The sequence below is a fragment of the Melanostigma gelatinosum genome (genome assembly GCF_949748355.1).
Source record: "Melanostigma gelatinosum genome assembly, chromosome: 14".
Taxonomy (NCBI): domain Eukaryota; kingdom Metazoa; phylum Chordata; class Actinopteri; order Perciformes; family Zoarcidae; genus Melanostigma; species Melanostigma gelatinosum.
The window spans coordinates 670,786-695,186 of record NC_136647.1 but is presented as its reverse complement, the minus strand read 5'-3'; the positions used below and the strand labels follow the sequence as shown (position 1 = coordinate 695,186).

Here is a 24,401-nt window from a genome sequence, read left to right as displayed (position 1 = left end):
TCATGTGAATGTTTGTATATTTAGTATTTCAACTTTTAAAGTAGGAAGTTAAATAATATGATTACATAATAATCTATTCTAAGGATTTAAATTTCATCGTCAAACATGTAAAATCAGATGAAGACAAGAGATTTAAAGCAGAAAGAGAAAAATACATATTTCATAAATCACGTTTGGGTTCATACGTAAGTAACGAATAAGAGAAAAGATCAAGTTATTATTTGATGTATTCTAAATGAAGAGGAACTTCATTTATATGTCCAAACCTGATGCCTATACCCACAATGCAATGGGACAGACTTGGCTTTTCTCAGACTCTAGTCCTGCCTTCAACACCCAGGGTTCACATTCCAGTTCCTCCTCCTCTTCCTCCGCCTCTTCCTCCACCTCCTCCTCTTCCTCCGCCTCTTCCTCCGCCTCTGCCTCTTCCTCCGCCTCCTCCTCTTCCTCCGCCTCCTCCTCTTCCTCCGCCTCCTCCTCCTCCTCCTGGGAGGTTTAAAGAAACACTACGAGAGAAAACCAGAAGAACAGAGTCGACCTGCAGCTTCTCACAGTGAGTCTGAATGAAGCACTTCTGTGTGGGACCTCTTAGTGATTGTTACTGGGACAACTGGGACCACTGGAACCACTGGGACTACTAGGACCACTGGGACCACTAGAACCACGAAGACTACTCAGACTACTGGGACCACTGGAACCACTCAGACTACTGAGACTACTAGAACCACTCAGACTACTGAGACTACTAGGACCACTAAGACTACTGAGACTACTAGAACCACTAAGACTACTGAGACTACTAGGACCACTAAGACTACTGAGACTACTAGGACCACTGGGCTGTGAAAGGAGAGTTTGAGCAGACTGAAGAAGAGAAGCTGATTTGTTGACAGCTGTGCTCTGATTCATGAGTGAATGCAGCTGTTGATGTTTGCAGATACTTCAGTACACAGAGTACTACCTTAATTACAGCTTCCAGGTACATCGATCACTTCCTCTTTACATTTTCAGAGTAATAATAATAATTATATGTACTTTTCTTTTTTAAAGGCAAAACATTCAACAATTTGTTACAATTTGATATTTTGTGCTCTTTTGTTTTGACAAGGAACAAAATGTCATTAGTTTGGTTTTAATTCGGAGTCTCTGATGTGTTTATTTAACGTCTTTAAAACGTTTCCTCTAAATGAGGCTCTGGTTTGTAAATCAGCTTCACCACATGATGATGATGATGATGATGATTCATTCTTCATCCCACAGAGACACTAACTCAGATTACTGGAATTATTTTGGTGAATTACAAAAGCAGAATACTGCAGTACCTCTAACGGCCACCAGGCGCTGCTCTAAAACACTTTATTTAATGTATAAAAACACATAAATACGGTCGTTCGAGGCAAAATAATTATTAGATCCTGTTTGAGTTGTGCCATGAATTAAACACACAGTGTTTGTTAATTTGAAAGATAATTTTGCACGTTTTGTCATAAATAAAGTACAGTAGACTGAAAATACGTAATAATAAAGACGACACCTAAAAGCGTCGTCTCTCTGTCTGAAGCTACAATGGGTTTGGTGCCAGGATGTTCTCTCAACAACATAGTTCTCTCTCTTCACTGACAGACAGTCGCTGATAAAACACATCAGTTAAGATCACGTTACATTTAGTAGCATAGCTAAGTTAGCTAGCTTGTGAGACAAGCGAACAGCCATGTTGGATACCCGAAAGAGGCGGGGCTTCGCATCACTATATAAGAAGTGGGCAAAGTCGTTATGACGCCACCCGTTGGTTGGTGGACTACAGTTTTAAAGCCTTTAAGTTTGGCCTTTCGGCCGTCGCCATCTTGTTTTTTGCAACCAGAAGTGACACTAGTGGGAGGAGCTACAGACAATCGGATGATGGATAAGACATTTTTAGGAGCAAAATTTGTGGTAACTTGTTCAAATAAGTAATCATGCTGTATAAACTCATGTTTACAATGTTTACTGAGGTAATAAATCAAGAGAGAAGTAGAGTCATTTTCTCATAGACTTCTATACAACCAGAGGAGTCGCCCCCTGGTGGACACTAGGGGGCAGCACAATAAAAGGAGTTTTTACCCTGTAGTTGGTCTTTAAAACAGACTCCGAGGTCTTTGTTGATGGAATAGTTCTTTTAGCTGTTGTTTTTGTGTAACGTTGAGAGATTTGTATTTGTGTCGGACGGTTTGGTTTTTGAGTTGGAAGCTTGTTTTGTTTCATCGGCTCTGAGGACCAAAGAAAAACAGTGAGAATCTGTTGACATTCTTCTGCTGATAAGAAATCTCTTCCTTCCTGTTGATTCACGACTCTTTCTTCTTCTCTTTCTATTTCAGTGTCCCTCTTGTTTCTGTCTCAAGACGCTTTAGTCTTAATCCAGAAATAATTATTATTGCTCATCAAAAATGATTAATAGTAAGTGAAATATGATTAAATTATTAGATACAATTAGAAATAATAAAACTAGAAACAATCAATCTAGACCAGCTCCTACAAAGTAAAAGCCTGATGTTTTTATCTGCTGGATGGATTTTAAATAAATGTGGTTCATCATTGAGGATGATCTGTAGTAACGTTATTGATCCTCTGACTTTTCATCATAGCTCCTCCCAGTCAGCATTTTTCTGTTGAATAGACGTTTAAAAGACGTTCAGAATTGGTTGAAAAGTGAAAGGTTTTTCGCCGACTATTTGTAGACGTTGATTCAACGTTGAAGCTTCGACCAGATTTAAACGTGATTTGCAATACTACAATGTTCCGTCCTCCACATTGTGCGAATACTAATATATCATGATTTAAAGGCTTACTAAGAAACCACATCCACATTCATCAGTTGAAAGCCAGTGTTGGACATCACGTTGATATCTGGTCTAAACGTGAGCGTTGAATCGACGTCTTCAAATCGTCGGCTAAAAACTTTCACTTTTCTACGTGATTTCAACGTCACCGTGTTTCAACCGTCAAAATGCTCTCAGATCAATATGTAGCAACTAAATACTTCATGTTCGTAACGCATCAACAGTTTCCACTTACAGGACAAAAGACCAAGTGACACAGCAACAGTTCATTTGTATTTATTAAGCACAATATAAATATAACAATGTTCTTTATATAAAACATAATCTCCTTTTCCTTCTTTAAATGTCGTTCAAAGCCACACAGGAGCCGGTTTCAGGAGATCTGCCATATTTTCAAGCTGGACATCTGTAAATAAAACAAGTATTAGAAAAACATATTGACTTTTCGACCAGTTGTGAACGTCTCTTCACCGGAGACCATAGACGTCTTTTAAACGTGTTTTCCACGGAACGATGCTGACCTGGATATTACACAATATATACTTTATATTGTTTGTATATTGCCATAACCCAAACAACAATGTTTTGGCCATGATCGTGTTAGTACATTACTTTGTTTACTCACGTCCTCCTCATTTAAACTGTGTACAGCCCCACTCGCTGTCCTCCGTGTATTTTACATGTGAAATGTCCTAAATACTCTATTTTATAACGTTGGGCTACAGGGACAGTCCACAAAGAAAGTGTCTCCAACATTAATAACACACACGTCAATGTTTACTGTTCGTAACCTGCTAACGCTACATGCTAACACTACTAGCTAGCAGCCTCGCCCGCATGATGATCATAACATGATATTAATGGTATGGTAATAATATTTCGGTTTGCAATACTGGAATGAAGTAGTTCAAGTACTTACAGAGTGTGTCGTTAGCGTGAAGCCTCGTTTATTCCGTCAGCTCGTTCACTTCGCTCATCACTCAGTAAGCGCTAGCTAGCTAGCTCAAATAGTGCCGTGTTTGTTTCCAGCCGTTTCTTAGATGTTTTAGTGAACATATGTAGACATAATGTGCTCTGCTCTCATTATGATGTCCTGGGAGCTTCTTGTTGAAAGCACACAGTCTATAGTTCCATATTTACGACGTTTTATATGAGACATTGAAGGCGTTGAAATAACGTCTTCGTGTAGACCACATATGAACGGACAGCGGAATATGATTTTGGAGAAATACGTTTTTGCGTTTTGTTACGTAACAACACAAACTTGTTTTGTTACATTTCACATCGTTACGTTTTACTTTCATAACACATTTTCGCACGTTTATATATTTTTTCCAACTGTTTGTTTTGTTCTGAGTTCATGTTCATGTGTACCTTCATGTGTATTGATATCGACTCAGAGGCTCTAAAGACAGCAAACATTAGACCTGATCCTTCTCTTTTTACCTTTCACAATAAAAGCCCCTCTGTATATATAACATTTGCAGTTCTTTGTCTTGTTTTTTCATCACCTCCCCGTTGATTAAAGTTCATTAGAATGGTAGTGATGACCACCGATAAGATTACATTTAAACTGGGTGAGTGAGATGGGTGTGACTACAACAAAGGCTGGAATTAAACCGGTGTCGTTGCGGTTTGGTGGCGTCCGAACAGAGACAAACATAATGAAAGAAGATTATTTGATTGGAACATCAAGGGAGTTGTAGTCCTCTGCAACAACAGACTACACGTTAAAGACACGGAGTCTGTAGAGACATGTCGAATAAATACAAACAAAAAACGTTTTTTTACCGTTTTCCTAAATTTTCGACTTAGTTTTTCTTCTTTTTTTGACCTGCTGGATCACAACCCAGCCGAGCATTTCTCTGTTCTAGAAACAGGAAACAGTGGGGAGGTTCATGATCAGAGACACTGTGTTTTGTATCGTACAGGTCTAGTTCTGGTCCTCCAGTCTCTCCGTGTGGTGAACGTTAAATCATGGGGGCCAAAGACCTCAATGTGACCTCTGACCCCGAGGGGTCCCGACCTCCTGCCCGACGCCGGAGTCCCTTCAACAGCGTCAAGGTTCGTCCGCTCTCGTTGGCTTTTAAATGGAAAAATGTTGCATTGTCTTTATTACAAAATAAGATATTTAACAGAAATATTACAAAGATTATTTTTTGCATGAAAAATAAGTGAACAATAAATTACAACAATTTTTGTTTTGTAATTTCAACAATTTTAAGCTTTTTTTTCCTGATTTAACACAGAAGTTAAAAGTCTTAAAGTCTGTCAGTGTGAGATTCTCGTCCTTCATCACTGATGTTGAATCAGAGATGTCTCCTCTACGATGTTATGAGTGTTGATGGAGCTGCTACAGTGTTAGCTTAGCTTAGCACCGATCTGGCCGCGCTCCATTCAGAAAACAAGTATTTTAAAAGTTATTTGCTTGTCGTCTTGTGGAGAGAACTAACAAAACATGAATTCAGACTTTTTACAAATCAGCAACATGACGTAGTTATTTCAGCATCTTTTTATTTGTTTATTGTAATTAAATCACAGCTAAACTGATTCTTTGGGTTCATACAGCTGGAGTGTGAGGCCTTTAGTTTCCACAGCATGAACTAAGCAGCAATCTGACCGTTTGTATTTGATTCAGCAGATTTTGTGCTTAACTTCAGGACTTGTTGTTGCTTTGATGAGAAAGTTGACTTCCTGAAGTTCATCCTGGTTTTGTTCTCTGAGGTCACAAAGGTCAACATTTCCTCTACGAACCAAACCGATGAGCTCATCGTGTCGCTAGTCTCTCATCACGTCTTCTGAGTGCTTTTTATTTACTATCAGGATCATATATTCATGAAAATGAAACCTTATTTGATAAATGAAGTGTCTTCTTCCCTCTCCTCCTCCTCCAGTTCTTTGTGTTTTGTCACAGTCTTCTTCAGCTGGCTCAGCTCCTGGTGTCTGGTTACATGAAGAGCTCCATCTCCACCATCGAGAGACGTTACGGTCTCTCCAGCCAGAAGTCTGGTCTGCTGGCTGCTTTCAACGAGGTCAGAACCACAACGTCCTCTCATCCTCTCATGTCCTCTCATGTCCTCTCATCCTCTCATGTCCTCTCATCCTCTCATCCTCTCATGTCCTCTCATCCTCTCATGTCCTCTCATCCTCTCATGTCCTCTCATCCTCTCATGTCCTCTCATCCTCTCACGTCCTCTCACGTCCTCTCATCCTCTCATGTCCTCTCATCCTCTCATCCTCTCATGTCCTCTCATCCTCTCATGTCCTCTCATCCTCTCATGTCCTCTCATGTCCTCTCATCCTCATGTCCTCACATATCCTCTCATCCTCTCATGTCCTCTCATCCTCATGTCCTCACATATCCTCTCATCCTCTCATGTCCTCTCATCCTCTCATATCCTCTCATGTCCTCTCATCCTCTCATGTCCTCACATATCCTCTCATGTCCTCTCATGTCCTCTCATGTCCTCTCATGTCCTCTCATCATCTCATCCTCACATATCCTGTCATCCTCTCATGTCCTCTCATCCTCACATATCCTCTCATCCTCTCATGTCCTCTCATCCTCTCATGTCCTCTCATCCTCTCATGTCCTCTCATATCCTCTCATATCCTCTCATCCTCTCATGTCCTCACATATCCTCTCATCCTCTCATGTCCTCTCATCCTCTCATGTCCTCACATATCCTCTCATGTCCTCTCATCCTCTCATGTCCTCTCATCCTCTCATCCTCTCATCCTCTCATATCCTCTCATATCCTCTCATCCTCTCATCCTCTCATGTCCTCACATATCCTCTCATATCCTCATCCTCTCATGTCCTCTCATGTCCTCTCATGTCCTCACATATCCTCTCATCCTCTCATGTCCTCTCATCCTCTCATGTCCTCTCATCCTCTCATCCTCACATATCCTCTCATCCTCTCATGTCCTCTCATCCTCTCATGTCCTCTCATATCCTCTCATCCTCTCATGTCCTCTCATCCTCTCATGTCCTCACATATCCTCTCATCCTCTCATGTCCTCTCATATCCTCTCATCCTCTCATGTCCTCACATATCCTCTCATCCTCTCATGTCCTCTCATCCTCTCATGTCCTCACATATCCTCTCATGTCCTCTCATCCTCTCATGTCCTCTCATATCCTCTCATCCTCTCATGTCCTCTCATCCTCTCATGTCCTCACATATCCTCTCATCCTCTCATATCCTCTCATCCTCTCATGTCCTCACATATCCTCTCATCCTCTCATGTCCTCTCATATCCTCTCATCCTCTCATGTCTTCACATATCCTCTCATCCTCTCATATCCTCTCATCCTCTCATGTCCTCACATATCCTCTCATCCTCTCATATCCTCTCATCCTCTCATGTCCTCACATATCCTCTCATCCTCTCATGTCCTCTCATATCCTCTCATCCTCTCATGTCTTCACATATCCTCTCATCCTCTCATATCCTCTCATCCTCTCATGTCCTCACATATCCTCTCATCCTCTCATATCCTCTCATCCTCTCATGTCCTCACATATCCTCTCATCCTCTCATGTCCTCTCATCCTCTCATGTCCTCTCATATCCTCTCATCCTCTCATGTCCTCTCATCCTCTCATGTCCTCACATATCCTCTCATCCTCTCATATCCTCTCATCCTCTCATGTCCTCACATATCCTCTCATCCTCTCATATCCTCTCATCCTCTCATGTCCTCACATATCCCCTCATCCTCTCATGTCCTCTCATCCTCTCATGTCCTCTCATATCCTCTCATCCTCTCATGTCCTCTCATCCTCTCATGTCCTCACATATCCTCTCATCCTCTCATATCCTCTCATCCTCTCATGTCCTCACATATCCTCTCATCCTCTCATGTCCTCTCATCCTCTCATGTCCTCTCATCCTCTCATGTCCTCTCATCCTCTCATATCCTCTCATCCTCTCATGTCCTCACATATCCTCTCATCCTCTCATGTCCTCTCATCCTCTCATGTCCTCACATATCCTCTCATCCTCTCATATCCTCTCATCCTCTCATATCCTCTCATCCTCTCATATGCTCTCATCCTCTCATATCCTCTCATCCTCTCATGTCCTCACATATCCTCTCATCCTCTCATGTCCTCTCATCCTCTCATGTCCTCTCATCCTCTCATGTCCTCACATATCCTCTCATCCTCTCATGTCCTCACATATCCTCTCATCCTCTCATATCCTCTCATCCTCTCATGTCCTCACATATCCTCTCATCCTCTCATATCCTCTCATCCTCTCATATCCTCTCATCCTCTCATATCCTCTCATCCTCTCATATCCTCTCATCCTCTCATGTCCTCACATATCCTCTCATCCTCTCATATCCTCTCATCCTCTCATGTCCTCACATATCCTCTCATCCTCTCATGTCCTCACATATCCTCTCATCCTCTCATGTCCTCACATATCCTCTCATCCTCTCATATCCTCTCATCCTCTCATGTCCTCACATATCCTCTCATCCTCTCATGTCCTCTCATCCTCTCATGTCCTCTCATATCCTCTCATCCTCTCATATCCTCTCATGTCCTCTCATATCCTCTCATGTCCTCTCATGTCCTCTCATCCTCGTGTGTGTGTGTGTGTGTGTGTGTGTGTGTCCAGGTAGGGAACACGGTCCTCATTGTGTTCGTGAGTTTCTTGGGGAGTCGTGTTCACCGGCCTCGGTTTATTGGAGGCGGAGCTCTGCTGGCCGGCCTCGCCTCGCTGCTGATAGCGCTGCCACACTTTGTGGGCGGAGCCTACGACTACACCGACCGCATCAGCTGTGAGACCACACACACACACACACACAGTTTCATGGTCCCCATAACGCTTCTGGATCCTGCAGATTCATTGACCGCCTCAGATTTTTAATTCTTCATTGGAATAAATTGAAGACTGAATCTGGTTCACACTAATGAACCATTTTTTAAAAAAGTGTTTTAAAAGTCATATCAACTGATTGCAAAAACATAAACACATAAGAGCAAAAGGAAACATTTATTCTCACTAAACCCGGAAAGAAAAAAACATTTCACTGAAAAGTTTAGTATTTCTCAATTCTCCAAGAATAACAAGTTCTACAAAAAAGACAATGCTGCATGTTACATACATGTGAACTAGCAGTAAAACTGGTATTTAAAGTGTCTTTTTTGAGTTGAGAAGAGACTTAAATGAGAATTTTAAGGAAATTCTTAACAGAGAAAAGGTAAAAAGTTCCTCTGCAATAATGAAATGCTGGATTTGCGTTGTAAGATATTATATCTCCTGTGTTTCCCGGCAGCCTCCGGTGAGAACAGCTCTGGTCTCTGCCAATCAGAGAGCCCCCTCGCCATCTCCTCCTCCAATCAGAGCTGCAGCCGGCAGGAGAGCCCCGCCCAGCTGGGGGTGTACCCTCTGCTGCTCATGGGTCAGCTGCTGCTGGGCATCGCCGCCGTCCCCATCCAGCCCTTCGGCATCTCCTTCATCGACGACCACGCCAGCAGGAAGAACTCGCCGCTCTACCTCGGTAGCTTTTCACTCGGACTCCGGGTCACGTGACGTTCTCATCTGAAGTAAAAGTGTTGATTGTGGCGGTCCCTTTAGAAGACCTCTCATTCTACTGCAGCAGGGTCCGACAGGCTGACCCTCTCAGTCCTGGGTCTGTCCTCTTCCTGTTTGTACTTTAGGCTCCGCCTCTTTTACCGCCAGCTGAAACTAAACTTCTGCTCGTGTGTTCAGGAATCCTCCTCGCTGTGACCTCCATCGGCCCGGCCGTCGGCTTCATCACCGGCTCCCTCATGCTGCGCTTCTACGTGGACTTTGACAAGTTACCAGAAGGTGAGGAGACAAGGTCAAAGGTCAGGGACGACACGTCCTCCAAGACCGGGGGGGTAACTCGGAGGTGATGAAGATGATGCAGCTCTACTCTTCATCACTGTGATGCTGCTCTACTCTTCATCACTATGATGCTGCTCTACTCTTCATCACTGTGATGCAGCTCTACTCTTCATCACTGTGATGCTGCTCTACTCTTCATCACTATGATGCTGCTCTACTCTTCATCACTGTGATGCTGCTCTACTCTTCATCACTGTGATGCTGCTCTACTCTTCATCACTGTGATGCAGCTCTACTCTTCATCACTATGATGCAGCTCTACTCTTCATCACTGTGATGCAGCTCTACTCTTCATCACTGTGATGCTGCTCTACTCTTCATCACTGTGATGCAGCTCTACTCTTCATCACTATGATGCAGCTCTACTCTTCATCACTGTGATGCTGCTCTACTCTTCATCACTGTGATGCTGCTCTACTCTTCATCACTGTGATGCAGCTCTACTCTTCATCACTATGATGCAGCTCTACTCTTCATCACTGTGATGCAGCTCTACTCTTCATCACTGTGATGCTGCTCTACTCTTCATCACTATGATGCTGCTCTACTCTTCATCACTGTGATGCTGCTCTACTCTTCATCACTGTGATGCTGCTCTACTCTTCATCACTGTGATGCAGCTCTACTCTTCATCACTATGATGCAGCTCTACTCTTCATCACTATGATGCAGCTCTACTCTTCATCACTATGATGCAGCTCTACTCTTCATCACTATGATGCAGCTCTACTCTTCATCACTATGATGCAGCTCTACTCTTCATCACTATGATGCTGCTCTACTCTTCATCACTATGATGCAGCTCTACTCTTCATCACTATGATGCTGCTCTACCCTTCATCACTATGATGCAGCTCTACTCTTCATCACTATGATGCTGCTCTACTCTTCATCACTATGATGCTGCTCTACTCTTCATCACTATGATGCTGCTCTACTCTTCATCACTATGATGCTGCTCTACTCTTCATCACTATGATGCTGCTCTACTCTTCATCACTATGATGCAGCTCTACTCTTCATCACTATGATGCAGCTCTACTCTTCATCACTATGATGCAGCTCTACCCTAACACTTTACCCACAATTCAGGTGTATTTTCCCTTTAACTCACGAGATGCAGGCAGCATGTTTCATAATGTGAATATAATTCATACTTTGTTGGCATCTTATTCTGAAAACCGGATGTTGGTCTGAAGAAACCGGATGTTGTCTCACGTTAATGTTTCCGCTAACTTTCAAAGTCCTTCGCTCCCGATCTGTGTGTTTAAATGTGTTTACGGTGAATGTCAGCGTAGAGGTGCACTAACATGTGAGTGTCTGCTGACTTTACCGCAGTGATGTCCAGTAGCCTCCATTCCTCCACCGCTGCCAGTGAACAGACTTTCAAAATAAAACAAATTAAAAAATGCGTTGACACGCTACAATAATTGTCTGCGTTAATTAATTAATGCGTTAACACGATAATAACGCGTTAACTTATATATATATATATAAATATGTATATATATATATATATATATATATATAAATATATGTATTTATATATATATATATATATATATATATATATATATATATATATATATATAAATAAAGTGACGTTCAGCAGCTGTGACCTCTGTGAACATCTGCTGTCAAATTATTTTATGAATGATGGATTTGAGATTTTGGGTCAGATTTTATTTATTATTATTCTTGTTTATTATTTTCATTATTATACTAATAATATCATAACTATTATTATTATTAATGTATTAATAATATAATAATAATTATTATTGTTTATTGTTATTATTATACTAATATTATTATTATCATTATTCTTGTGATTATTATAATTATTGTTTTTGTTCATTATTATCATTGTACTAATTATATAATACTGATTATTATTATTATTATTTATTCAGTATCAAGTCTCAGTACAAGTGAAAGTGAAGTTTTGGTAACAAAACTTAACATAAAGTCTTTTCAAAATAAACGTCTGTGGTACGCAGTGGTGTATAAAGTACCCAAAAGCCATACGTGAGTAAAAGTAAAGATACCTTACTGGAAAATGACTCCAGTAAAAGTAACCTATTAGAATACTACTTGAGTAAAAGTCTTAAAGTATCTGATATTTATTGTACTTAAGTATCACAAGTAATTTTCTGATATTAAATGTACTTAAGTATTGAAAGTAAAAGTAAAAAGTAAATGTTGTTAATAAAAAAGCAAAGGGTCAGAATTATGAGAATGATGAAGTTTATTCAGATGTCCGACATCGTAGAAACGTTGTGTTTCAGCTCGTTAAACTCTCACATGTATTATTTCTGTGGAGAGAAGATTAATATCGGTAATCTGAGCAGAATCATCGGAGCGTGTCTGGTCGCATCATTTCACCTCGACTCCTGTTTCAGGAAGAGTTTGCTGATCCGTGAAACTCAGATGCTCCGGACGCCGTCACGCCTCTCGGATTAATGGAGCTTGACTTTCTTTTGAGCCTTGTTTGAACAAAAAACTATTTTTCTTTTCTACCATGTGGGATGTGTGAGCGGATTGTGTGAGTCAGCATGTGTGTGTGTAGCTGTTTCTATGTGTTCATGCATGCATGTATAGTATGTATATGTAGGGGGTTGTTTTGTTTCATAATGCACCGTTTTGAGGTGTGTGTGTGTGTGTGTGTGTGTGTGTACATCGAGCTGTGTCAGGAATTTGGGGACCTTGACCTGGAGAGTGAGGACAGTTTGAATTGTGGGGACATCGGTCTTCGTTTGAGGATTGCGATTAGGAAGTTTAAGGCTTGAGGTTACAATTAAACAAGTAACTTCACTTTTTTTTTAAAGTTAGCATAAGGGTCCTTGTAATGCATATGCTAGTTCAGGTCCCCACGAGGGCTAATGTTTGTGTATGGGTGTGTCCATGAGTAATTGAAGGAATATTTTGTCGCTCAGTTGGCCTTTGTTCTGCATAAAAAACGGTATTTTATTGCTGACATGTTATGTGACTCATTAACAGTCAGCATGCTGTTTTATTGGCTTGAGCTTTGCTGCAGATATCAAACTTCATAAGAACTGAAGTATGTTCAGAGAAGTCCACATCTTCTCACTGAAGCAGATTAGATTTATGTATTTAAAAGGTTTCGCTGACACTTCAAATGTTCATACTCTTCTCCAAAACGTTATTTAAACAGCGAAACAACAGTTAAATGTTAGAATTAGAGCTGACACAATCACTCAGCCAATTGTGTCGTCATTAATGAGAAGATGTTCTGCAAATCTGCAGCAACATCTTATAGAAGCTTTACTTCATGTTGGGAAACAAACTACAGATCAGGTTACAAACACAATACAAAGAGACAAGTATACCTGTGGCACATTGTGTAATCCAAACCAGAGTAAGTGCAGTCAGACCTGTTGAGGTGTGGCAGTGGTGCTGCCCTGTTCTCTTGCAACAATTTTTATAACCCAGCATATTTTTAAGATTCATTTCTTCAGGTCACATGAAAGAAAATCCATCATTTAGCAGCTAAAAGAGACCGATATCCCTCAGGAGGTGGAGGAGACCAACGCAGAGCTAAAGGAGAGAAATATTGTATCTATCAGGGACACAAACACAAAGACTCCTGCTGACTCATAATGTTGATCTGTAAATGCTGGATGTGTAAATTAACACCGTAGAGCGTTTCCAGGGGTTTGTAGTTTTACTGCACGTTTTTAAAGTAGCATGTCACTTGAGTCGGCGTCGGTTGAAGACTACAAGTTTGAAAAGTAAAAGAATGTGTAGAGGTCTGTAGTTAGCTGCTCATCTATGCTGGAGGCTACAATAGCTGCTAACTCGCATAACACACCATAATAGAGAGCTGATGACCTGGCGGTCAGTTGTAGTCCAACAGAAAGTCAGCATCACTGGTTCCCTCCAGCAACAGCCAATGGGATTCTTCCTTTGGACTTTGGATTATTGCAGAAAATAAACAAACCACATTGACTTACAAGTTGTTACGTTGATGCTGCGTAATGCTGTTGTTGTGGTAGGCGATCGTGCTAATGCTAGCATATAAAGCTAGCATTAGCATAACATTACAGCGTGTCAATTTAGCCATTTCCTTTAAGCTAACATTAGCATCCTGTTGCAATATTAATAACTTCAGCCAGCCTTGTACAGGTTAATTGAAATCAAATGTCACTTCACCCGTTGATAAAGCACAGTGGAATACATAATACTTGTGCTCAATCATTCACAGAATAACCTTTATATTGCAGAGGACACATTTTCCTTCCGTCAATTTTCTGACTTCTTTAATGCAAAATCACGTTACTAACTCTCCGAGGACATTTGCATCTACTTGTGCCAGAAGGGCTTCAAAATAAAATATCCAACACATAAAAAAGGCACTTTGCAAGGTTGCAAGTATCTTCTAAGGATCTGGTAAATAAAGGTTTATAGGAGAAAGTCACCTTATTAACAGAACTTTGTAAGAGTAATTTACAGCTGTGGCATTATTATTGCAGAGATACACAAATACTACCGTACTTTCCGGACTACAGAGCGTGCCTGTACACAGATAAGCCGCACTGGTCTATAAGCCGCAGGTGTCCCCGTTGAACAGCAAGATGCTTTCAACAGTACTAAAGTTGTCTTCTATGAACATCATAACATGTTGCTAGCTTCTAAGCTAATTCTAACATTACGGCCAATGGGGAAATGCTAACCGCGATTAGCATTAGCGAATATAATATATCTTTGTACATCTTTTCATGCAGACATACTTGCATTACAGACTAAGGTCTCTCACGGCTACCAAACGAAAAGCAATGAGGCAATAACTGTTGTTGCTCATAGCTCTGAATAGCTGTTGTGCTAGCAGCAACTGGCCAAGCCAGTTAGCCGTAAATGCTATTCAGAGCTATGAGCAGAGAAGATCAGCTTTTTCTCAAGTCTGCCAGTGGATCCTAACAGCCCGGAACAGTGTGAAAGAATCCACCTTCACCAACGGGTTCTGAAAGGCTGGGATACTATGAGATTAAGGGGACAGCGCAATGAGGAGGACAACACAAGCTCAAGGGCGGATTTGCCCCGGTTCATGATGTGGTGTGTTCAAGGACCCAAATGCAGACTCGTTTTTTTATTTTTATTTTTTTATTTTTTACAGTTCTACAAAACTTGTTCTACAAAACATTTATTTCTCTCACTCAAAAACACGCACACAAAAAAACTCTTGAACAAGTTTTGTAGAACTGGGAAAAAAAACTGGAAAAAACGAGTCTGCATTTGGGTAGCCGGAACCGGAAGTTGCGGTTGTTGTGGCGGAGAAAATCTACGGAAAAATCCGTATTTAAAGCGCACCGGACTATAAGCCGACGCCTCAAAGCGTGGGGTAAAAAGTAGCGGCTTATAGTCCGAAAAGTACGGTATTCATCATTTTATATCAAATAACTGACGTTGGCTCTTCATTCCTCTTTGTTCTGTTTTTTATGTGTTATACCTGATTGTACGTTCTCTTCTTCTTCTTCTTCTTCCAGCCCAGATCAAGTTGACCCATAAGGACTTGCGCTGGGTGGGAGCCTGGTGGCTCGGCTTCCTGGTGGCGGCCTGCCTCCTCTTCCTCACAGCGCTGCCGTACCTCTTCTTCCCCAGGAGCATCTCCAAAGAGGTGAGAGGAAGCAGGAAGTATATTCTGTATAAAGATTATAACCTTAAGACCTTATTATTGAAGCCATGTGACAGTTTATATAGAAGTCAGCTGGTTATGTCCAAACAAATGTGTTTTCAACAAGATAAAAACAGACCAGGGTCAGAATAACAACGTTAGATCAAAGATGATTAGGATGAAATGTTTTTAAAAGATGCTCATGAACTGAGCTGAACATGTTGTAACAGGAATTTGTTTCGTTGCTTTTGGCTCAGTCGCTGAAGCAAAGTTCAACTCTGCACATGTTTTAAAAACGAAACAAGCGGATTGCTCAACAGTTTCCTTCGAAAGTCACAAAACATCAGCCTGAAGCCAAACTCCAGCACATTTCATCTCAGATAGAGGACGTTACACTTCCAGATGTTTGAGCTCTTATACACCAACACTGAGTACTTCAGATGTTAAATAACTGCTGACTTCTTTCAATCCCTGAGGCTGTGAATATATCGCACTGTTGCAGATGCTCCGTATGTATTATTCTCACAGTAAACAAACAAAGTTTTTGACTTGTAAGTTCTGACCACAAGCCAACTTTCATTTCAGCTCTTTTCTGGGGTGGAAGTGGTCTCGCTAATCTTTGAGTGTCAGAATAATTGTACTGATGGGAGGAAATACAAAATACAGTTTTGTCGGTAATCCAACATATTTTGACAGCACAAAATAAGCCTGTGTTCTTTTATAATGATATACATATACAATTAGTTTTTACTGTAATCCATTAGTGTAAACAAAAAATATTTAAAAGTGTGATCTAACACAATGACAGCTAACCAACGTTTATGTCTTGATAATGGTGGAATAGGCAGCGGTATTATCTTGCTGTTATATCGTTGTGGTGATGTGTGTGTACCTTTATTTAACATTTATTTTGCATTTAAAGCGAGAAAGTAAAGTCAATCGTATGCATAAATACCAAGTTTTTATCAGACGGAAACCTCCGGTTCTTTAAAGTTCTCCAAAGCTTGTTTGTTATTTGTTAAAGCTGCATTCTCTCTAGTGTCCACCAGGGGGCGACTCCTCTGGTTGTATAGAAGTCTATAGAAAATGACTCTACTTCTCTCTTGATTTATTACCTCAGTAAACATTGTAAACATGAGTTTATGTCTCAATCTCTAGTTTCAAGTCTTCTTCAATACAGCATGATGTTCATTTAGTACATCATGGTCCATTTAGAGTCACACAGACCATAAAGCAGGGGATGCTTTAGGGCGGGGCTACACGCTGATTGACAGGTCGACACCAGAGACGTATACGGCGTCTCTACGGCGTCCACAAAACAACAACGACTACGTCCACTTCTGTGTTTGTATCGTTCATAATGACCTCCAGACTGCTACATGTTTCATATCGCTCTCAGATTTCAAGATAAAACCCGACTCACTCCTCTCTAGAGAGAAGTGAGGAAACAATCTCTCTTTAAATGTTTCTTCACACTTTCTCTTAGTCTGTTTTGGGGTTAAATGTAGTTTACTTGCTTTCATTTTACAAAAGATAATCATTTAATGATCTAAATGATGTCTAAAAAGTGTATTCACCTCATAGCCTTGTTTTTACATCCTTACTGGAGATATTAATAAGTACAACTCTCTCTTGCGCAATGATAATAAAGTTGAAAGTGACTGAAATTTGGCTTCACTCAGCTGTCAGATAAGACTCTGGACTTTGGCTGCTGTTTGTGTTTAAACACAGGGAGGCAACATGGTGTTGAGCAACCTGCTGGCACCATCTCTTCATCTCTTACAGGAAACGTTTGCAGTGGAAGGTTTTTGTTTTGTGTTGGAGCCAAAACTCCTCCTCAAACTGAACAGCACTGAGACGCTAAGAAGGTGTTTAGCAGAAAAAGCAAACTGGTTCCACGCATTTCTTATCGTTCATAAAAGGACAGACGGAGTTTTGAATCACAGTGTTGTGACCTCAGGTCCGTTTCAGAGTCTGCTCACAGTTTCAACATCCACAAGACGTTTCAGACGCTGAGCGTCTGTTCTGTAGCACACACATTGATCATGAAGCTTTTTGCATCGACTGCTGGTGAACATTTCTCACATTTCATACTCGTTCAGGTGTCTGAATATGGAAATGCGAAGAACCATATTGTGGATTTGGCCGCATTGACCCTCTATAGGTTACGTACCATCCCTGATGAACCCTGACGTAGATCGACTGATGAACAAAGAGCTTCACCTCGAGGCTCGGCTGTCTTCTATCAGAGGTTCAAATCTAGACAATAAAGTAAAGACAAGCCTGGTCATGATCTCTTCCGTGATCTCATGTCTCAACTTTAAAACGAATGTGTTTATCCAACTGAGTTTGGTGTAGATGTCTGGACGTCCTAACACAGACCACATAGCACTCGCATGCCGTTGAGAGGACACGTTGATCTGAAGGTGCTCACAGAGCCCTGAGTGTAAACGTTCCCAGCATGCAGGCCTCCGGCTGGTTTCCTATAAGCAGCAGCGACTGCAGACTGAGTGGTGTTTGAAGCCAGCATGTGATGTTTCTGCTTCCATATTTGTCCAGGACGGCGGCGACGACGACGTCGTGGAGTCCAGACCGGACAGCAAGCAGCAGCAGACAAACCCGGTCCAGGAAATCTCTCTCCTTCAGTTCCTCAAAAGTAAGAGTCTTCTTTTCCTCTTCTGTTTCCTGTCTAACGAGGCTGCAGCAGAGGCAACTACAGGGCATCGCCAGTGAACACAGGTCACTGCGACTACAGTGTTTTAACATCAATGCTAAATCAAGACGCAACAGCAGCTCTTGCTTTCACATCTGCACAAATAATGACCCTTTAGGTGTAGATGTCTCCGTCCATCAGACCTCATCCACATTGCTGTCCTTCAGGTTTTCCTCGTATCGCTCTGCGAACCCTGCGGAGCCCCATCTACCTGCTGGTGGTTCTGGCGCAGGTCAACATGGCGGCGCTGCTGGCCGGCCTCGCCACCTTCATGGCCAAGTTCATTGAGAGACAGTTCAGCCAGACTGTCTCCTTTTCCACCATGATGATAGGTGAGGTTTTGTCAGTTCTGGATACATTATGTGTTATCGCAGTATTCAGTGTTATCAAACAGAGTTCTTCCTCTTCAAGGGGGCGTTTGTATCCCGCTGGCAGTGCTCGGCACCGTCCTGGGTGGAGTTCTGATGCGACGGTTGAATCTTTCGGTCAGCGGTGCCAGCAAGCTGTGCACTGCTGCTATCCTGCTCTGCATGTTGTCCTCCACGCCGCTGTTGTTCATTGGATGTCCCACCCAGAAGATCGCAGGGGTCTTTCCTCCCAGGTAGACCATTGCTTTGCATACACTAAGTACACAGAGGCCTGATTTGAGCTGTTAAAGGGAAGTCATTTCACCACTGAAATGGCACTAATTCGAACACTAACAGGGAACTAATTTCAAAGCTGAAAGGGAACTAATTTCCCCAATAAATTTCACTATTTACAGGAGACTAATTCTGCCACTGACAGGAAGGTAATTTAACAAGTAACAGGCAACACATTTCACTATTGACAGGGAACTAACTTGAACACTAACAGCGAACAAATTTCCCCAGGGAACTAATTGCATCACTGGTAGCAAACTAATTTCACTATTTACAGGAGAATGACCGGAAAATAATTTCCCCAATGACAGGGAATTAATATCCCCAATGACAATGTAAGGGAACTAATTTCACTATTGACAGGAAGACAATTTCACTACTGATCTGGAACAATTTAACGACTGTAAGGGAACTAATTTCACCAGTTAGGGAACTAATTTCCCTTCAACCAAGGAACTAATTCAACCAGTGACAGAAAACTAATTCCACCACTGTAAGGGAACTCATTTCACCACTGGCAGCAAGGTAATTTAACCCGTATTGACAGTTAACTAATTTCACTATTGAGAGGGAACTAATTTCACCACTTTCAGGGAACTAATTGTATCACAGGCAGCAAACAAATTTGACTATTTACATGAGACTAATTACACCACTGACAGGGAACTAATTCCACTATTGACAAGGAGCTCATTTCAAAATGGACAGGGAACTAACTTCACCGCTGTCAGGGAACTAATTCCACTATTGACAGGGAGCTTATTTCACTATTGACCTGAAACTAATTTCACTACCGTCAATGACCTAATTCCACCAGTCAGGGAATAATTTCAACTCTGACAGGGAACAAAGTTAACAACTGACACAGGACCAATGTCACCATTTATAGTGAACTAATTTGTAAGATTGTGTAACTACATGCCTTTAAAACTTCAAAGTTTGATAACGTGTGTGTGTGTGTGTGCGTGTGTTTCCAGCAGTGCTGTGTTGCCGTGCAGCTCTGGCTGTCGGTGTCCTCAGGAGGCCTTTAACCCGGTCTGTGGTTCTGATGGTGTTGAGTTCAGGTCTCCCTGCCATGCTGGCTGTATCACCATAGCAACAGATCCGCACAATGCCACAGTAAGAATAATGTCATCACTTTACTTTAGAATGTAAACATTTCATGCTTTTACTGTAAACTCATAACTCATGTGCTGTGCAGAAAGCAGTCAGCTCTGTGTCGATGCATTTCCCTTTAGTGAGTGTTTCTTGGTAAAGTGGATGACATCACCTCTTGCTGAACTCTCTGTCGTCTCATTAAGAGCTGCAGGAAACAGAGACTCTGGTCTTCTCTTCCTCCAGATACAAACTATATTCTCTCGCTTCATCTCACTGTCGCTCCCACAGTCTCACCCTGTTCTCAGTTTGTTTGGAGTTTGCATTCCAACTTCTTCTTATTCCCTTAACCTACGTTTTGTTTGTTTTTGAAGTCTTGAGTGAGAACAGAAAGTATTCATATGTGAAGTGAAACAAAGCATTCTGTGCAACCCTCAGTTAGGGTAAAGTTCAGGAAAACTATTTAACTAGATGTAAAGATGGATGGATGGACAGATGGATGGACAGATGAATGGATGATAGATGGATGAATGGATGATAGATGGATGGATGAATGGATGGATGGATGAATGGATGGATGATAGATGGATGGATGATGGATGGATAGATTGATGGATGGATGAATGATAGATGGATGGACAGATGAATGGATGATAGATGGATGGATGAATGGATGGATAGATGGATGGATAGATGGATGGATAGATGGATGATAGATGGATGGATGGATGATAGATGGATGGACAGATGAATGGATGATAGATGGATGGATGAATGGATGGATAGATGGATGGATAGATGGATGATAGATGGATGGATAGATGGATGATAGATGGATAGATTGATGGATGGATGGATGATAGATGGATGGATGATGGATGGATAGATGGATGGATGATAGATGGATAGATTGATGGATGGATGATAGATGGATGGATGATGGATGGATAGATAGATGGATGGATGATAGATGGATAGATTGATGGATGGATGGATGATAGATGGATGGATGGATGATAGATGGATGGATGATGGATGGATAGATAGATGGATGGATGATAGATGGATAGATTGATGGATGGATGGATGGATAGATGGATGGATGATAGCTGGATGATGGATGGATGGACAGATGGATGGATGGATGGATGGATGATAGATGGATGGATGAATGGATGGATGGATGAATGGATGGATGAATGGATGGATAGATGGATGGATAGATGGATGGATGATAGATGGATGGATGAATGGACGGATGGATGGATGGATGATAGATGGATAGATGGATGATAGATGGATAGATTGATGGATGGATGGATGATAGATGGATGGATGGATGATAGATGGATGGATGATGGATGGATAGATTGATGGATGGATGGATGATAGATGGATGGATGATAGATGGATGGATGATAGATGGATGGATGACAGATGGATGGATGATGGATGGATAGATGGATGGATGGATGATAGATGGATGGATGATGGATGGATAGATAGATGGATGGATGATAGATGGATAGATTGATGGATGGATGGATGATAGATGGATGGATGATAGATGGATGGATGACAGATGGATGGATGATGGATGGATAGATGGATGGATGGATGATAGATGGATGATAGCTGGATGATGGATGGATGGATGATAGATGGATGGATGAATGGATGATAGATGGATGGATGAATGGATGGATGGATGGATAGATGGATGATAGATGGATAGATGGATGGATGGATGGATGATAGATGGATGATAGCTGGATGATGGATGGATGGATAGCTGGATGCTGGATGGATGGATTGATGGATAGATGGATGGATGGATGGATGGATGATAGATGGATGATAGCTGGATGATGGATGGATGATGGATGGATGATAGATGGATGGATGAATGGGTGGATGATAGATGGATGGATGAATGGGTGGATGATAGATGGATGGATGAATGGATGGATGGATGGATAGATGGATGATAGATGGATAGATGGATGGATGGATGGATGATGGATGGATAGATGGATGGATGGATGATGGATGATAGATGGATGGATGGATGATAGATGGATGGATGAATGAATGGATGGATGGATAGATAGACAGATGGATGGATAGATTGATGGATTGGATGATAGATGGATGGATGATAGATGGATGATGGATGGATGGTAGATGGATGGATGATAGATGGATGGATGATAGATGGATGGATAGATTGATGGATGATAGATGGATGATGGATGGATGATGGATGGATGATGGATGGATGAATGATAGATGGATGGATGATAGATGGATGATAGATGGATGGATAGATAGATGGATGGATAGATTGATGGATGATAGATGGATGATGGATGGATGATGGATGGATGGATGACTGATAGATGGATGGATGATAGATGGATGATAGATGGATGGATAGATAGATGGATTGGATGATAGATGGATGGATGATAGATGGATGGATGATAGATGGATGGATGATAGATGGATGGATGATAGATGGATGGATAGATTGATGGATGATGGGTGGATGGAGAGATGGATGGATGATAGATGGATGATAGATGGATGGATAGATAGATGGATGGATGATGGATGGATGATGGATGGATGGAGAGATGGATGGATGATAGATGGATGATAGATGGATGGATAGATAGATGGATGGATGATGGATGGATGATGGATGGATGGAGAGATGGATGGATGATAGATGGATGATAGATGGATGGATAGATAGATGGATGGATAGATTGATGGATGATGGATGGATGATGGGTGGATGGAGAGATGGATGGATGATAGATGGATGATAGATGGATGGATAGATAGATGGATGGATGATGGATGGATGATGGATGGATGGAGAGATGGATGGATGATAGATGGATGATAGATGGATGGATAGATAGATGGATGGATAGATTGATGGATGGATTGGATGATAGATGGATGGATGATAGATGGATGGATAGATAGATGGATGGATAGATTGATGGATGGATTGGATGATAGATGGATGGATGATAGATGGATGGATAGATAGATGGATGGATAGATTGATGGATGATGGATGGATGATGGATGGATGGAGAGATGGATGGATGATAGATGGATGATAGATGGATGGATAGATAGATGGATGGATGATGGATGGATGATGGATGGATGGAGAGATGGATGGATGATAGATGGATGATAGATGGATGGATAGATAGATGGATGGATAGATTGATGGATGGATTGGATGATAGATGGATGGATGATAGATGGATGGATGATAGATGGATTGGATGATAGATGGATGGATGATAGATGGATGGATGATAGATGGATGGATAGATAGATGGATGGATAGATTGATGGATGATGGATGGATGATGGATGGATGGAGAGATGGATGGATGATAGATGGATGATAGATGGATGGATAGATAGATGGATGGATAGATTGATGGATGGATTGGATGATAGATGGATGGATGGATGGATGGATTCTCAGATCAGATCAGGATGGTGTTTGTTGACCCCGTCTGTCCGTCTGTGCAGAACTACACTGAGTGTCGGTGTGTTGCCGGTCTCGGTTCCGCTGCTCCAGGAACCTGCGGCAGCGGATGCTCCAGGCTCCTCCTCCCCTTCGTGGCTCTGCTCGGTGTCACCAGCTTCATCGCCTCCTTCTCCCAGACGCCGTCCTACATGATGATACTCAGGTAAGACGCCGCCCTACATGATGATACTCAGGTAAGACGCCGTCCTACATGATGATACTCAGGTAAGACGCCGTCCTACATGATGATACTCAGGTAAGACGCCGCCCTACATGATGATACTCAGGTAAGACGCTGTCCTACATGATGATACTCAGGTAAGACGCCGTCCTACATGATGATACTCAGGTAAGACGCCGTCCTACATGATGATACTCAGGTAAGACGCCGTCCTACATGATGATACTCAGGTAAGACGCCGCCCTACATGATGATACTCAGGTAAGACGCTGTCCTACATGATGATACTCAGGTAAGACGCCGCCCTACATGATGATACTCAGGTAAGACGCCGTCCTACATGATGATACTCAGGTAAGACGCCGTCCTACATGATGATACTCAGGTAAGACGCTGTCCTAACATAACAAAGATCTGAAACTGGTGGCCACCATAGATTCCTATTACAAACAAAAGCGTAATGCAAACAAAAGAAAAAGTCAGAAAATAGTGAAGTGACTGAAACAACTTTCACAATTAAATCTTCATGATTCACTGACAAATATATTTACGATGTTGTACTCTTGTGAGTAAATCAGAGTAAAAACGAATTCACTGGTTCACAGACAAATCTCTGAGGATTTCTCACAAAGGGATTAGAGTCGTGGAGCAAATTGACTTGATCGAGGCCACAGAGATCAACACACGCGTGTTTCATATCTGTGCGTTCATGAATCAAATTGATTCATGTTTCTTTTTGTTGCTGTTTGTGTCTCCGCTGCAGGACGGTGCCCACGGAGGACAAGTCTTTTGCAGTCGGGGTTCAGTACATGATGTTCAGAGTGCTCGGTGAGTCGATGAGTCAGCACCTTGAGCAAGGCACATG

General features: G+C 41.8%; 1 protein-coding gene across 4 annotated transcripts in view; it reads left to right on the top strand.

Moving 5' to 3' along the window:
* Positions 1-511: 511 nt before the first annotated feature.
* The window catches only part of slco2b1 (solute carrier organic anion transporter family, member 2B1), a 26,937-nt gene continuing 3,047 nt past the window's right edge, over positions 512-24,401 (top strand). The window contains exons 1-13 of one of the 4 annotated variants that reach the window (XM_079282845.1): positions 512-553; positions 4,748-4,880; positions 5,711-5,848; positions 8,453-8,615; positions 9,114-9,338; positions 9,551-9,649; positions 15,214-15,344; positions 17,901-17,997; positions 18,222-18,386; positions 18,466-18,655; positions 19,673-19,814; positions 23,358-23,518; positions 24,300-24,364. In XM_079282845.1, coding sequence (XP_079138971.1) covers positions 4,794-4,880; positions 5,711-5,848; positions 8,453-8,615; positions 9,114-9,338; positions 9,551-9,649; positions 15,214-15,344; positions 17,901-17,997; positions 18,222-18,386; positions 18,466-18,655; positions 19,673-19,814; positions 23,358-23,518; positions 24,300-24,364 — 1,663 coding nt within the window. In that variant the 5' untranslated portion in view covers positions 512-553; positions 4,748-4,793. Of the gene's footprint in view, positions 554-573; positions 980-4,747; positions 4,881-5,710; positions 5,849-8,452; positions 8,616-9,113; positions 9,339-9,550; positions 9,650-15,213; positions 15,345-17,900; positions 17,998-18,221; positions 18,387-18,465; positions 18,656-19,672; positions 19,815-23,357; positions 23,519-24,299; positions 24,365-24,401 lie in introns of those variants that run through there. The other 3 variants (XM_079282846.1, XM_079282844.1, XM_079282847.1) reach the window with 3 other exon arrangements.